This window comes from Coenobita brevimanus, chromosome 56 (genome assembly GCF_032717465.1).
Source record: "Coenobita brevimanus isolate Jiangsu-jjx chromosome 56, ASM3271746v2, whole genome shotgun sequence".
Classification (NCBI taxonomy): Eukaryota; Metazoa; Arthropoda; class Malacostraca; order Decapoda; family Coenobitidae; genus Coenobita; species Coenobita brevimanus.
In genome coordinates this window covers 28117523-28135452 of record NC_137009.1, presented here as the reverse complement: position 1 = coordinate 28135452, position 17930 = coordinate 28117523, and the positions used below count along the sequence as shown (strand labels likewise).

The 17930-nt window shown below is 42.2% G+C and overlaps 1 protein-coding gene across 1 annotated transcript in view; it reads left to right on the top strand.

The window, feature by feature from the left end:
* The window catches only part of LOC145401678 (UDP-glycosyltransferase UGT5-like), a 119198-nt gene that overhangs the window by 20766 nt on the left and 80502 nt on the right, over positions 1 to 17930 (top strand). The window contains exons 5-6 of the mRNA XM_080273865.1: positions 416 to 509; positions 5892 to 5983. Of these exons, the coding sequence (XP_080129991.1) occupies positions 416 to 509; positions 5892 to 5983 (186 nt within the window). The remainder of the gene's footprint in view (positions 1 to 415; positions 510 to 5891; positions 5984 to 17930) is intronic.

Here is a 17930-nt window from a genome sequence, read left to right as displayed (position 1 = left end):
TTAAAGTGTTTGCCCTTTTTGGACCGGGCAACTCCAGGTACCCCTGCCAGTTGAACTATAATTCTGTCTTCTCTCACCATGAAGCATGAAATAGGCTAGAATGTATAAAATCGTCAGCAAACTGTACATTCTTAGAGAGCGCATACCTCTGTCAATGGATATTGAATTTGTGATTTTTTCTGCATCAAAAGCTAAGCCCAGAACAAAATCTAACTTGGTTTTCCTTGACCCTGTGCCCATTTTTCCACCAGATTTAATTGAAATCTGATAACTTTCTATTATATACTGTACACTAAGAGACACAAGTGAATAGATAACCTTCAACGAACTTCTTTTCAGGGATAATAAATACAGAAACCACGCATCGAAGTAGTAACTTCTTGGGCAGGACTTAACACATGTTCTGTCTTTGCAGTGTAAAAACAGTTGACTTGCCACCAAGGCCATTTGTCCCAGCTCTTGTACATGTAGGGGGCATCCACTGTCAACCTCCACAGCCTCTCCCTGAGGTAAGAAGGATTCAGTATATTAATGTTACTAACAGTTTTTTTTTTTTCTCTCTCTCTCTCTAAGTGGAAAACAAAAATTATTTTGGTATTTGTGCAGATTTTGTAACAATGAACAGCATAAATAGCTCAAAGAGTTGTGTAATAATTTAGCTTCTAAAGGAACATATTACACCTTCTACAGCTTATTGTTTTCTCTACAATATGAAGCCCACAATACTCCGGGAGATTTATTTACAAGGTTCTCAGCGTTGATATTTTATATGCATGTGATCCCATAATCTCAGGCCTGTGAGACAAATTGGTAAAAAACTTGATAGGCACTGCTCCCACCTTTTTACTTCCTCAGCATGACGCCAGCACTCACTAATTTTTGTTGAACGCAATTACTGGTCGCCATCTCTGTAATATTAAAGCTAGATATGAGTTACATATATTTTGGATTTGCTGATCCACTTTTCCTTTATGCTTTACTTTTTGATCCCTTTATGGTTACTGGAACGTAACAACTCAAGGTTACGGTACTGTAGTTAAGAACATTTTAACCCATTCATTGTTATGAAGTCTCTTTCATCAGTTTTGGATACTATCCAACGATTTCATTGACCTGTACGGTGCTAGCGACGTACATAAAGTATATATCCCCTTCAAAAGCACCGGTGATGTGTCAGGACTCCATATTATAATAATACAAATCATAATAGATACCCTGATAGATAGATATAGGAAACTATTTTATCATAACACAATTCATAATAGATAGCATAATAGATAGGAACACCAGTCAAGCTAGGTGTGGGAAAAGGAAATAAGCTTGCAAGATTTTAGTGAAGGAATGCTAGAGGTGCACTGGAAACGCTACATACACACAGACATACAGACATCTAGAAACTTCACACGCGGCCATTACACGTGACACTAGTCCTCCTAGAGAAGGAAGGAAGGAGTAGAGAGTCAGAAAGGGGCTAGCCATAGAACCGAAAGGTTGTGGAGAGAGGAAGAGAGAAGAGGGGTCCAGCGAGAACTAGAACGTAGCTAGTAAATTACGTTCCTGTGTAATACATATACTGCTCAACTTAAACTTTTCCTTGAAGATAATAAACTACGATAAAGAGCCTGTATGTCTGTGTGTACGTAGTGTTTCCGGTGCACCTTTAACATTCCTTCACTAAAATCTTGCAAGCTCATTTCCTTTTCCCACACCCAGCTTGACTGGTGTTCCTATCTATTATGTTATCTATTATGAGTTGTATTATGATAATGTAGATTCCTATATCTATCTATCATGCTATCTATTATGATTTGTATAATTATAATATGGAGTCCTGACAGATGTAGATCTACATCCTGTAGTACTGAGAAGTCATTGCAAGAAACCGTAGTAAAATGGAAGGTAATATCGTATCTCGCTAACTTCAGACAGTTCTCTGCTACACTTACAACACTGATTTATGAGAGCAGAAGACGTGTGAGTCTTCACAGGCTCACAGCTGCTCTGCTCTGTCTGTAACCTTGAAGATTTCAGAGCTCGAGTGGCACCAACCTGACTCGATTAGACTTATTTTCTGGCTTTGGTGATTACTTTTATTAGTGCCAGGGATCTTATATTGATGTATTCAGCCCATTTAGGCAGAAAAAAATCCCAAATCGGTTCACATACTCAGAGATGCTTTGATCTCTCAGTAGCCTCGAAGATCTCAGAGGTAAGTGGCATCAACCTGACTCAATTCAACCAACTTTCTGGCTTTGGTGATCCTCAGAGACTTCAGAGGAAGAGTGGCACCAACCTGACTCAAATCAACCAACTTTCTGGCTTTAGTGATTACTTTTGTTAGTGGCAGGGATCTTATATTGATGTATTATGCCCATTTAGCCGGAAAAAATCCAAAATCGGCCGGCATAGAGGGGTATATATATAATTTTTTCCCAGCACGGTATGAGTTAAGCTCGATATAGCAGTGAAGGAATTCATGGAAATGGTTGATAACACCTTCATTGCCAAATATCTCCCAGATGTGAGTAAAATCTTCAGCAGGACAAAGGTCACTGTAGTAAATGGGTTAGGGGTATCATGTGACTGACTTGCGTTAGTGATGGCATGTCGTGATTAAAAAAAAAAAATCTTTTGCGCCTTAGACGACTATCTATCAATCTATTTATTGCCAGACGCCTTAATCCAGTACGGGGTGACCACAAACAAATCGTCTCCACGTCGCCCTGTCCCCCACCATTTCACTGCCCTGCTCCCAACTCACACCCCCCTCTCTCATATACCTCTCCACTCCATCCCTTCCTCTCATCATGGGCCTCCCCCTCCTCTCCCCACCTCCACTTCACTCACATACACTCTCCTCGTCAGTCTCTCACCCTCCATCCTCTCCACATGGACAAACCACCTCAGTGTGTTTCTCCTAACGCTTCCTATCACATCCACATCCACACCACAACGCTCCTTTATATCCTCATTTGTCAGCCGGTCTCTCCAAATGACTCCACAGGCGCCTCTTAAGTAATACACTTCCACTGTTCTCACTCTACTTGTGTCCTTCCAACAACGTCCAAGCTTCACTTCCATACGTTAGAGTTGGTATCACAATAGTGTCACGTAGTAACTTTTTCACTTCCATGCTCAATTCCCTGTTTCTTATCACTGCTCTTAAGGAACCAGCAACCTTTCTTCCTTGTTGTACTCTTTCAAGCATTTCATGCTCCAAACTTCCATCCTTACTCATCGCACTCCCCAAGTGCTTAAACGTACTCACATTTTCCATTTCCTCACCATCCAACATCACTGTACATTCACTGACCACCTCTTTCAAAGACCTCCACCTTACTCTTCCCTACATTTACCTTTAGATTCCGTTTCTTACAGACTCTCCCAAACTCATCCACCAAGTCTTGCAGCTCCTCTTCATCTTCACTTAACAACACAGTATCATCTGCAAACAACAGTACAGGGAGTTTCCAAACACTATCCTCTCTCACCAGGGCCACTCCAACATCCACTGCCCTACATTGTATCTCTATTATTACCCCATCCATGTACAGATTGAACAACCATGGAGACATGACACATCCCTGTTTCAACCCAACCTTCAAAGAGAAAAATTCACTCAGTTCACTATCCACATGCACTGCTGCCTTAGCACCATCATACATACTCTTCACAGCATTCAACAACTTCCCATCTTCTCCATATATTCTTAATACTTTCCACAATCCTTGTATATCCACCTTGTCATATGCTTTCTCCAAACCATGAAGGCAGCATACAACTTCTTTTCCTTCTCTAGAAACTTTTCCACGAAAGATCTAAGAATGAATATCTGATCTACACAACCTCTTCCCTTCCTAAAGCCTCCCTGTTCTCCAACTAATTCCTCTGTTATTTCCCTAACTCTGTCAATAAGTATCCCACCATACACCCTTCCTAGTACACTAAGAAGACATGCCCCTATGATTACCACACACTTCTTTTTCCCTTTTCCCTTGTACACGGGAACAGTTATACCTGACCTCCAGTCCTCCGAGACTCCAACCTCCACCCAGGCCAATCTGCACATCTTCCACATGAACTATGCTACTATCTCTCCCTCATGCTTCAGCATTTCACCACACACTCCATCAATTCCAGGGGCTTTCCCCAGTTTGACTTTCTTCATTGCTTCCATAACTCCTATCCTACTGGTTTCTTCCTGTCTTTTCACCTCCCTCCTTCTCCCAGCCATTTCCCAGCCACTTATACTCGCATTACTTTCATTCTCTATGTTCAACAATTCTTTAAAGTGTTCTCTCCATCTGCTCATATTTTCTCCCTTCTCCACTAGTAATCTACCATATTTATCTTTCACTCCCCTACTAACTTCACTGCCAGCCTGTCTTACTCTCTTCACCTCTTTCCAGAACATTTTCTTACAGTCCCTTCACTTGACACTCAAATTCCTTCCAAATTCCTCATCCACTCTCCTCTTACTCTCTCATACTAATCTTTTCACCTCTCTTTTCCTTTCTATATATAACTCTCTCTTCCGCCTCTCAACTTCTTCCACGCCCCTATTTCTCATCTATTCATTGTATGCTTTCTTCTTTTGTGCCACAGCCTGTCTCACCTCTTCATTCCACCATGCTGTTCCTTGCACCCCCTTCCGTCTTTTCTTCACCCCACACACCACATCACATGCTGCACATATTTCTTCTGTTAATATCTTGCACACACCTTCCACGTCCCCCATCTGCTCCATTTCATATTTTCCCAATCGTTCCTCCACTTCTCTCTTATATTCTGCCTTTTTCTCATCCCCTTGTAACCTTTCCACTCTCCTTGCAACTACTCCTTCCTCCCGTCCTTCCCTTCTTCTATTTCTCCATCTTACTTCGATCTTGATTCTGGCCACTACCAAGTATTGGTCAGAAAGTCCACTCCCCCAACTCTATAAGCTCTTGCATCCATTACAAATCTTTGCATCCTTTCATCCACACACACATAATCAATCATTGCCTTCCTTTCATTCAGTTCACCAACCACCCTTCTCATCACTCGCCATGTATACCCTTGGATCATTTTGTGCCTGAAAAGGGTATTGACTATTACCAACCCCCTCCCAGCACAAATGTCCACAAACGCACAGCCATTCTCATGTAGCTCAGCAGGCACACCCCACTCACCAACTATTCCATCCACCTTCACATTCCCTACTTTACCATTCATATCACCAGTCAAAAACAGTCTCTCATTCCTTTCAAACTTTTCCATGCACACTTTCACTTTTGTTCATAACTCTTCTCTCAATCCGCTTACACGATCTTGTGTTGGCGCATACACGCACAATCACCCACACTTGTATTCCAACTTTCAATCTTACCCACAGAATCCTTGAGCCAACTGAGCCATACTCTCTTATGTTCTTCTTCCGTCTTTTACTCACAACAATACACACTCCTTCTTTTGCCCTCTCATTCTCACCTACTCCTGCACATATATCCCATTCATACTCCCATTCTCTCACACTCCTCTCCATTTAGTTTCAGTTACTCCACATACATCCACCTTTGCACCCTCAAGCACCTGGACAATCTCTCTCTCTTTCACCTCATCATTCGCTCCCCTTACATTCCACATCGCGATCCGTTTCATGTCCTTTTTCCTGTCCATGGTCGTCATCTTTTGGTCAGTCCTTGTCCGAGGCTTCTTGTTTGTCTTTTCAGTTAGGTGTTTTCCGGGGAGGGGCACTAACTCTCCGCCAACCCCTTTAATCGTCTCATACTACAAGCAGGGATACTGGTGGAGTATTCTTGAAAACCCCCTACCCGCAGGGGGGATAGACGACTACCACAATATATTTTCTTAGCTTACTGAAAAAACAACACGGTATTCCGTCTCTTCAGGACTTGGATGCTTGGGTGAAGGATGCTGGCAGTAATGGCTTTATATTCTTCAGTCTGGGCTCTGCAGTGAAACCGTCCAGCATGCTAGAGAAGTGAGTCAAATGTTGTTTATGCCTATTCAGTAGAAGAGATATATTTAGCATCACCATCATCAGCATTATCATTAGTTTTAGCTACGTCATTAATTCATGTTGCATGTGCTTGACAGTTTCGTCCAATAGTACTCTTCCAGCTTGCTCTGTTTTGCACCAGTTTTGTAGTAGTGCTGTACCTGTAGATCTAAGGTCACCACACACCTTGTCCAGTGTCTTCTGTTGACATCACTGTGGACGGCCCGGTGTTTCTATACTTCTACACACCCTCATTCAGCTCCCAGTGGTCCATTCTCTTGACATGTACAAACATCTCAGTATCTTCTCTTCTACATGCTTCCTGATGTTTTTCACTCTCATCATTCAGCTTTACTCCACATAAGCATCAAACATTCTCACGGAGTTTTGTTTCAATCTCTCTATAACAGTGCTTCCCAACTCAGGAACTGCGGCTCAACGTGAGGTCGCTAAGCATTTTTACTGGGATCTGAAATCAGTCAGACTATAAAATGTGTACACTTTCCAAATCTGTTATGATGATAGGCTATATTTACATCTTTTTATTGAAACCAGTATTTGGTTGACTTTTAGCTACATAAAATACAGTCGAACAGTGTTTAATGCGGCTGTATTATTAAATACCGTTGATAACCTTGCTAATTTTGTATCTAAATATTACTCAAATATAGTTATTAAGAATCAGATATACAGACATGTTGCTTCTTATACGTCTCATTGGCAGCCAGTGCGCCATTCGAGCCGTTTTATGCAGCGTTAGGAAACGCAAGTCACTTGTTGATCCTATTCTTGTAAGTTAATGTATATTTGCTTCCACATTGCACTGAGAATATTACCACAGGCTTTAGCGCACTGAGTTGGGAGTACAGTTTTCCATACGTCCAGCGGTTCGTAGTCCAGCAGCTCCGATTATGGATCTTTTTTGACGTTTGAAATTATAAGTGACTCCACTCCACCTGACGGTGTGGCTTCATCGCAATGGCCAACACGCTTAGAGCAACGGGACACAGTGACCAAAAACGTCTGCATTTAGCAGAGTATAGGCACAACATTGGTATCAGTGGAAAGGGTGTAAAGAGTGCAGTCATTTATGCCACTATCACAATTTCCATACATCCTTTTAAAAACAATTAAACTGCAAAAACCCTTTCAATGTCCATCTATGTTGTTAACTTAATAGATGGTTGGAAAAGGCAAGATAATTAGGTAGGCGGGGAGTAGGCTAATTAGGGAGGCAGGCAGGCAAATAAAGAAGGTAGGTAGGTATGTAGGCAGGTAGATAGGTAGGGAGAGAGGTAGGCAGACGATAGGCAAGAAGGTAGGTAGGGTGTCAGGTAGGTAGGTATGTAGACCAGGAGAAATACAAAGAAGTAGGTAGCCAGGAGGTAAGTGGGGAGGTAGCAGGGAGGTACAGTGGGTAGGAAGGTAAACAGGGAGCTAGGTAATCTGATAGGCACAAATGTAAGTATGTAGGATCAAAGGTAGATAGGGTGGCGGTAAGCGGGGTGGGGAGGTAAATAGGTTGCTAGTAAGGTAGGGAGGTAGGATGGTAGTTAGGTGTCCAAGGAGGGAGGAAGGCAGGAAGAAAAGTAGGGGCCAGGGAGGAAGGAAGATTGGAAGGTAAGCAGAGGAGGTAGACAGGTACGCAGATAGGTAGATAGGCTGGTAAGTAGGGGGCAATATGAAGGTCGGTACATAGGTAGGTAAATAGACAGACAGGGAGGGAGCAAGGAGGGAAGGCAGGTAGAGAGATTAGTGGGCTTGGATGGAGACAGGTAGGTAGGTAAGTAGGTGAGTAGCCCGCGAAAATTGTTATCGTAGCTGTTGCCAAGGTGTTTCCAAAAATGTTAGGTTGTAGGGATTTTAAGAGGAAAGAATGGTCGTCATTCTTGTCATGGATGGCAGGAGAAAGATAAAGATGAGTGTGGGGTTCGATTGCAGTTTTATTCTCAAGAGGAAGTTATCTTGACAAGAGCAGTACAAAGACGAGAGCAATTTAGGCTAGTTAACTCCGTGCCCTCTATTCCCGCCTTTTCCACTGTGCATCTTGTCTCACTTATCGCGTCCTAACCCCTTCTGTCCTGTCTCTCCAATTTCCCCTGTATATGACTGGTTGAGTCATGTGTGTCAGCACGTGCTGTTTCCCCCAGCTTTCTCGAGCTTAGGCACGACTTTTTTCAAACCTCTATATTACATGTTAACAGCATATATATCACTAGCTATTATGTAGTGTGTTATGATATTTTAGTGCCTTGACATCACTCGGTCATGCCAAGCTGTTGTACCTACGACAGCATGTAGTAACAAATTTCATATTTTGTCATAACCTATTAATACATGATATTCATCACAATATAGTATAGACACAATAATATTGTAGAAACATAACATATTCTAAGGAATAAATAAATGGTGGTTGAGTGAACATAGAACATTGCATTGTAGTGATGTAATGTATATGTGCATTTATACATTGGTAATATAATGGCAGTATCATGCCAAGACAGTAGTAAGAATCAGCTATATGTATTGCAGAGATGGATGAGAATGGCAGTGCTTTAGTGGACAATTGTGTTGGCAGGAGGTTGGTGATAGTCAATACACTCTTCAGGTACAAAATGATCCATAGGTGTACAGTAGCTCCCAAAAGTATCTTTAAAAAAAAGTACTATACATTCTGACACAATGGACGATGTATCTGACACGTGTTGCGTGAAGCGGCAACAAAATTGGTAGACCTGCATGCTGGGGAGTGGTTGCTATACACCCACATATGCCCTGGGATTGTATATACTGTTTTCTAACTGACATAATACTAATCACTTTGTCATATGTAGATATATTTGATGTTATTATGGTGACAACTAGTTCGTTTTAACATAATCACGGTTACTCTTTCTGTGGTTCATCTGTAATGCTTTCACGAGTGCCAGCACAAGGTTATCAGCACTCTAGATAAATAGTATACAAGCTTTCCCAGAACTGATATATTTTGAGAAAGTGTTTATATAATATCTGTGATTATGACTGGGAGACATATGACACCCAGTGTAATGTGATCGGCACAAAAATATTAGAGACAAGTAGAGGTAATCGAAATGTAAAGACAGTAAATTAACTTATCAGAACCTAATCCCCAGAGCAGCGTATAAACCCATTTGTCACTGATACACCAGCCGTATTGTGGAGGTGACATGCGAGATTCATTCTTATATTGGACATTATATGTAAAATAAATACAAGGTAAGGTTAAACACACTTTGGGGGGCTCCTTTTATTCATTTAATAACCACTGTATCCACCGCCTGCATCCAGATCTCTGTTCAATCGACGCGACACCTACTATGAAGCTGTGCCATTCACGTAACGAAACACCACACCTCAATACCTTCCGACACCGAGATATCGCCACATTCGGGTAGTATGTATAAATAATGGTGTGGTTAAAATTGTCCGACATGCAGACCCTATAGGCTATAATTAACCTCTGCATTGTTAATCTATTTGTAGTTGTGATAACGAAGGAATTGTGATGGGTATTTTTCTAATGCTGTTTAATAATCTGAGTTTCACTTATATTCAAGGGGGGCTGGGTGACTCAATGGTGGCGTGCGTAGCTCAAGACCGTGAGGTAGTGAGTTCGTGCCCCACCCAAGTAGCTACTCAGCTGAAAGTTAGCGCTCTCATCACCCTATCAGGGCTATATGGCCTAGCTCGGAGAATTCATTCCTTCACTTATATTCGAACATGACAACTCAGCCCATCGCAGCCAGTTTTCGAACATGGCAACTCTGCCCGTCGCAGTTACTATGTTTCCCAAGATACATTTATCACAGTATAATGTGTGTAATGGGTTATATTCTTTAACACAGAGGTATAAATATCGCTGAACTGTTACCATTTACAAGTCGATGGATGTTTGCAGTCACATAGTGGCGTTGATGTGTTTATTAGCAGTACCACCCACGATACCCAACCATGCGTACCAACCGCACCGAGACGACAAGTGGCCGGGAATAATGTTTCATTCTGTTCATTCTGCCATTCTTCGCACCACACTTTAAAGATACTTTTGGGAGCTACTGTACGTGGCGAGTGATGAGAAGGATGGGTGGTGAACTGAATGAACAGAAGGCAATGACTGATTATGTGAGTGTGGATGACAGGATGAGAAGGTGTGTAATGGATGCAAGAGTATATAGAGGTTGGGATAGTGGACTTTCTGACCACCACCAAGTGGTGGTCCGAATCTAGGTCCAAATGAAATGGAGAAATAGAAGAAGGGAAGGACGGTAGGAATGAAATTACAGAATGCACAGTGAGGTTGGATAGTGAGGGTATGGAGAATGTGAGTGCATTCAAATACTTGGGTAGTGTGATGAGTAAGGATGGAAGTTTTGGAGATGAACTGCTTGAAAGGGTACAGCAGGGAAGGAAGGTTGTTGGTTCACTGAAAAGAAGTTCATACAAGGAGAGTAGAAAGCTTACCGGAGGAAAAAAAGGCAGAATATACGAGGGAAGTGGAGGAGAGATTGCATATATATGGATTGGAGCAGATGGGGGATGTGGAAGGTGTGTGCAAGGTATTCGTAGAAGAAATCTGTGCAGCATGTGAGGTGGTGTGTGGGGTGAAAAGAAGACGAGAGGGGGGATCAGGGAACAGCATGGTGGAGTGAAGATGTGAGTTAGGCTGTGGCACAAGAGAAGAAAGCATATGGTGTGTGGATGAGAAACAGGGCCGTGGAAGAAGTTGAGAGACGGAAGAGACAGTTATATGTAGAGAGGAAGAGAGAGGTGAAAAGATTAGCATGAGAGAGTAAGAAGAGTGGATGAAGATTTTGGTAGGAATTTGAGTGTAAAGTGGAGGGAATGCAAGAAAATGTTCTTGAAAGGGGTAAAGAGATTTGGACGGATGCCAAAGAAGTTAGCTGTGGAGTAAAAGATAAAAATGGTAGATTACTTGTGGAGAAGATTAAAAAAAAAAAAAAGGTGAGCAGATGGAGAGAACACTTTAAGAAATTGTTGGACGTAGAGAATGAAAATAATGCGAGTGTAAGTGGCTGGGGAATGGCCTAGAGACGGAGGGATGTGAGATGAAAGGAACAAATCAGTAGGACGGAAGTTGTGGAAGCAATGGAGAATGTTAAAATGGGGAAAGCCCCAGAAATTGATGGAGTGTGTGGTGAAATGCTGAAGCATGGGCGAGAGATAGCAGTAGAATGGATGTGGAAGATGTGCAGATTGGCCTAGGAGGAAGGTAGAGTCCTGGATGATTGGAAGTCAGGTATAATTATTCCCCAGTACATAGGGAAAAAGAAGTATGTGGTAATCATAGGGGAATTTGTCTTCTTAGTGTAATAAGAAAAGTATATGGTAGGATACTTATTGACAGAGTTAGAGAAATAACAGAGGAATTAGTTGCAGAAGGAAAGGAAGGTTTTAGAAAGGGAAGAGGTTGTGTAGATCAGATATTCATTTGTAGAACTTTAGTGGAAAACTTTCTGGAGAAGGGAAATAAGTTGTATGTGGTCTTCATGGATTTGGAGAAAACATTTACAGGGTGGATAGACAAGGATTGTGGAAAGTATTAAGAATATATGGAGTAGATGTGAAGTTGCTGAATGCCATGAAGAGTATGTATGAGGTTACTAAGGCTGCAGTGCGTGTGCATGGTGAACTGAGTGGATTTTTCTATTTGAAGGTTGGCTTGAAACAGAGATGTGTCATGTCTCCATGGTTGTTCAGTCTGTATATGGATGGGGTTATAAAATAGATACAATGTAGGGCAGTGGATGTTGGAGCGGCCCTAGTGAGAGATGGCATTGTTTGGAAACTCCCTGTACTGTTGTTTGCAGATGATACTCTGTTATTAAGTGAAGGTGAGGGGGAGCTGCAAGGCTTGGTGGATGAGTCTGGGAGTGTAAGAAACGGAATCTAATGGTGAATGTAGGGAAGAGTTGAGTTATGGTCTTCTGGAAAAGTGGTCAGTGAATGTACAGTGAGGTTGGATGAGGAATAAATGGAAAATGTGAATGCTTTTAAGTACTTGGGTAGTGTGATGAGTAAGGATGGAAGGTTAGAGGGTGAAGTGCTTGAAAGGGTACAACAATGAAGAAAGGTTACTCATTCCTTGAAATCAGTGATAAGAAACATTGATGTGAGCATGGATGTGAAAAAGTTACTACATGACAGTATTGTGATACCAACTATTATATATGGATATGAAGCTTGGACCTTGTTGAAGGGACAGAAGTCAAGAGTGAGACCAATGGATATGAGTTATTTGAGAGGAGCATGTGGAGTCACATGAAGAGACAGACTGACAAATGAGGAGGTGGAGTCTTGTGGTGTGGAAGTGGATGTGACAGGAAGCATTAGGAGAAACACAATGAGGTGGTCTGACCGTGTGGAGAGGATGGAGAGTAAGAGACTGACGAGGAGAGTGTATGTGAGTGAGGTGGAGGGGGGAGAGGGAGGGGGAGGCCAAGGATGAGTTGGAGGGATGGAGTGGGGAGGTATATGAGAGGGAGTGCGAGCTGGGAGCAGGAGTGTGAAATTGTGGGGGACAGGGCGACATGGAGGCGATTTGTTTGTGGCCACCCCTTACAAGACTAAGGCTTCTGGCCTTTATATATATATATATATATATATATATATATATGGAGCCTCTGTGGTACAGTGGTACAGTGTGCGTTTCGTACACGGGTGAGCCAGGGTTCGCGCCCCGCCAGGGTAATAAACTTTGGGAGTGTTCACCCGGCAACATACTACGTTGGCGGACACCAGGGCCTGTGGCTGAACCAGTGTCGCTTACTATAAAGTATGTTTGCACCCAGTCGGCTTGCACGGGCCGATTACACTTGGTTCACTGACACACACATCCAAATCCACTCCAACATTACAATTACACTTACAAGCACTTCTCACCCTTGTCACGTAGCTTTAGTTCTGAGCAGACACCGGCTGATCCCGAACAAGGTGCGTAACAGAACCCACAAAACAAATCTAGTATCAAATCATTGGTTAGGAATCCTTGTGTTCCTTTTCCTTCAAGCTACATTAAAAATCCTCATTCCCTAAAACCTGTATTTACTTTCACCAACACTATTTACCACAATAAAGCATGAATCACATTACACACCGAATAATAAACATAACATAGAAATATACAAAGTTCTGCTATATGGGTCAGCAGATAATATCACTCACAAATACAGATAAATATATATATTGATGTAAAACCACAACCCGGCTCCGCCGACCACCGACCAGCCCTCGTCACCCTCTCCCTTCACAGTCCAAGGTAGTTCTGCTCATTCCCTCTTCACCAGCTCCCACTACAAATCTGTTTAGAATTCGAATGAGTCCGAATCCTCAAGCCCTGGATCCACAACCCTTGTCAACATAGCAAGTGCTGCAGCATGGTCCAGTCGTTCGGTCTTTGTCCCAACAGCATTCCGAGATCGCTAGTGAAGGTGGTGACATTACATGTAAAGATCAGGCACTTGTAGGTGGTCGGGTGAGCCGTGCCGTGTCATTGCCACCCACGTAACACCCTACATACAATTTCTACTAGACAGCCTAAGCCACTGGGTAGAGATACATTGGCTGTATCGTCCTTACTTCGGTCGGGATAGGCCGGTCCTGCAGCGGGCCTCAACGGCTGCTGCTGCTGCTGATGATGATATCTATCCATCTGTCTATCTATATAAATTACTATTGTTATATAAAATGGATACATGTATTTCAGTTTATCGTTTCGGCTATGCATAGTGTTACGGAACAGAGAAAGATAATGTACACTTTAAGTGAGAATACTAAGAGTCACTACTGTCCCGTAAAGTTCCAGGTTCAAAACAAAAGAGTTAGGTAAAATTACAAGTTAAAGTTTAATGCACAAACTAACAACAAAACATTCAGGACTCATGAGGATAATGTAATGGCAAAAAACAGGTTAAATATATGGTTAACTGCAATAGCCTCTATTAACATGAAATTAGCAAGAGTAAATTTACCTAAGTCAGCCCTGATAAAATGAAAATACACTGGGTAATGCTCAGTTAATGCAAGATAAATTGTTACAGATACAAAATAGTATTAATGATGACTGACATAAAAACAAATAAATCTCAAAGACTTACTAGGCCAAAGAATTAACACCTTATGCTACACAGTACAAGAAAAAATGCAACAACAGTTATACTCAAATTACACAGCTGTTAGATGGTTGGAGACTTCCGGAGCACTCACAACAATAACTGTACAGGGGAGGACAGAGATGTGAACAAAATGAGGAGCAGATCTAAGTGGCAATGATGCAGAGACTGAGCTAATTATATAGGGGCCGGCAGAGCTTGATACAACTTGTAAGAAGGACGCGCAAATGAAGCCATGGGGACAAAGAGCTGAAAATCCTGCTCTGAACAACAGAAAGGACGACTTACTCTACTATAACGGTAGAAGGGGGGGAATGAGGCAGAACATGCTCGTGATCAAACATGCAGCATACTGTGTGTTAAAATTACACAAAGGATGATGAAATCATAGGCTATGTAACACCTCCCCACAAAGAAAAAAGAAATTTACAAAGGAAATTTCTTATTACTCTAAAACAATCTGTATATGGCATTACAGAACATGAAAAAGTCTTTCCTAATGTTACAAAACATGAGATCTCCCTAGCACGTTCAGTCATAGGTACTTGCCAGTATCCCTTTAACAAATCAAACTTACTTATGTACCTAGCCTTTCCGATCTTGTCTATGCAATCTTCCACACGAGGGAGAGGGTAAGTGTCTGTTTTGGTTATCTGATTAACACGTCTGTAGTCGATGCAAAGCCTCTGTGACCCACCTGGCTTAGGGACCAGAGTGACAGGAGAACTCCACTCGCTCTGGCAGGGCTCAATCATCTTGTGGTCCAACAGGTAGCCAAGCTCCTTCTGGATGAGAGGAACTTTCACTGGGTTCACACGGTAAGGAGGCAATTTATTTGGCTTTGCGTCTCCAAAATCGACATCATGCATCAACACAGTGGTTCTTCCTGGAGTGGCACGGAACACTTGCGGGTACTCCTGCAGTAATGCTGAAAACTCCTGCCTTTCCTCAGGAGGTAGATGAGAAAGCTTAGTCTGGAGATCATTCATGATATCAGGATTCTTCCCCAAACTATCACTCAGGCTCATGCTGCATGGGAGAGCTTCACTTGCAGACTCGGGTGGAACAGCTACAGTGCAGACTGGATTATTTTCGTCCCGCCTGTGATATAACTTTAGCATGTTGATGTGACATAGTTGCTTGCTCTTTCTACGATCTGGTGTGGCGATGACATAGTTGACATCACTGAGTTTCTTCTCCACGAAATAAGGACCACTAAACTTGGCTTGAAGAGGTTGCTCATGCACCGGTAGCAGAATCAAAACCTGATCTCCTGGCTGAAAGTGGCGTAACCTGGACTTCTTATCATACCAAGTCTTCATCTTCTCCTGAGCAGCTCCTAAATTCTCTCTCGCCAGTTGTAAAGCAGTGGACAGCCGTTCTTTGAAGTTCATCACATACTCCAGCAGGTTGACGTCATCTTCCTCCGACAGCCAGCATTCCTTGAGTAACTTAAGGGGTCCTCTTACTTCATGGCCAAATAGTAGTTCAAAAGGTGAGAAGCCCAGTGATTCATTTGCAGATTCTCTTGCGGCAAACACAACGAATGGAAGACCTTTATCCCAGTCTTTCTGATGTTCCAAACAGTATTTCTTGAGCATCGATTTGAGTATTTGATGATATCTCTCCAACGCTCCTTGGGTCTGGGGATGGTAAGCTGAAGACGTGATCTAGGTGATGCCCAACTCTTTCAGAGACTGCTTGAAAACATTTGACATGAAATTACTTCCCCGGTCTGACTGTACCTCCTTGGGCAGACCAAACTTTGTGAAGAACCCTAGCATTTCCTTAACCACGTTCTTTGCTGAGATATTTCTAAGTGGAATGGCTTCAGGATAACGAGTAGCCATATCAATCAGGGTCAACACATAAGAAAATCCTGAAGAAGTCTTAGGAAGAGGGCCCACAATATCCACCAATACACGGGTGAAAGGCGCCTCAAAAGGAGGAATGGGAACTAGAGGTGCAACCTTTTCGGTCTGATTACACTTCCCCACAACTTGACAGCTGTGACAAGACTTACAATACCAGGAAACATCCCTGAAGATACCTGGCCAGTAGAAGTGTTTCAAAATGCGTGCCACAGTCTTCCTCAATCCAAGGTGTCCTGCCAAACTGGAATCATGAGCCACTCTAATGATATCCTGCCTACAAACACGAGGGATGACAACTTGATGTACAACCTCCCATTCACAGTCGGCTGATACTGTTGGGGGTCTCCACTTTCTCATAAGTACTCCTGACTTTATATAATAACAAGTAGAAGCACCGGCTGACTCTTCCTCACTGCAAGCAGAGTTAGCTAGACCTTTCAACTCAGGGTCAGCAACCTGCAACTCAACCAACTCTTGACGAGACAAATTATCAACACTACGGGGTACTGCCTCATCTGGTGAGTGGTCCAAATTAGCAAGAAAAGTGTCAGCTAGGATAACATCATCATCATCATTATCCTCTAAGTCACCAGTAACTTTAGACTTAGCCCTAGTGACAGCACATGCAGGGAACACATCAGGGACATCACAATCCTGGGACGCAGCCACTGGCTCACTAGACAACTGAGGAGCTGGACACACTTGACTTCCACCAATATCATTTCCAAGTAAGAAAGTTACACCTGACATTGGGAGTGTCTCAACCAACCCAACCATAACGGAACCATTAACAAAACCAGACTCTAAATTCACTCTGCACAGAGGGACAGAGAAGTAATTATTCCCTACACCTTGTAAGATTACAGTTTCATCAGAGGAATTAACATTAGAGCCTAGAACACTGGTCAGCATAAGGGATTGACAAGCACCTGTATCACGATATATTTTAACTGATTTCCTGTCATTACTGTCCAGAGGACTGACAAAACCATCAGACAGGAAATTAGCACATGAACTCTTGAGAGTGTCACCCACGTTACTGCTCAAAAGAGGAGCTCCATCATGAGAATTTAAGTTACCCTCAAAGCAGGTTCAGTTAACTCAGTTAAAGAATTCTGGGAACTCTCAAGAGTGGACACTAGACCAATTGACTGAATATTTAAAGACTCCTTTTTGTTCACATCACGCTGTCTCCTGAAACATTTCTCCGTAGTATGACCAAGCTTACTACAATAAGTACATTTACTTTTCTGAAATCTAGAGGTGAAGCTGGTATTTACTTCCTGAGAAACATCATCTTTATTCTCTTTCCTGTTACCTGTACTCTGAGTAGAGGCAACGTACTTACTCTCAGCTTTCCCTTTTTCTCTAGAATATCTCTTGTGAGTGAGAACATATTCATCAGCTAAAACTGCAGCATCAGACAAATTATCTATTCTTTTCTCATCAAGATATAGGCTTACATCTTTATTAACACACCTTTTGAAGTCCTCCAGCAAAATCATCTGCTTAAATTTACCAAAATCAGAATCCACATTCTTAGAATTTAACCACTGCTCTAACAGATCTTCTTTGATTTTTGCATACTCAACATGGGATTGCTTATCTTGCTTGTAAGTTGTCCTAAATTTTACTCTATAAGCTTCAGGAACAAGCTCATAGGCCTTAAGAATCAAGCTCTTAACTACATCATAATTATCAGATTGTTCCTGAGGCAAAGATGCATAAGTTACTTGAGCTTTACCGGTGAGAACAGTTTGAAGGAGTACTGGCCAATACTTTTTAGGCCAATTAAAACCTGTAGCTACCCTCTCAAACAACTGAAAATACGTTGTTAAATCAGATTCATTAAAAAGAGGGACAAGTTTAACATTTTTAGCCACATCAAAATCATCAGAG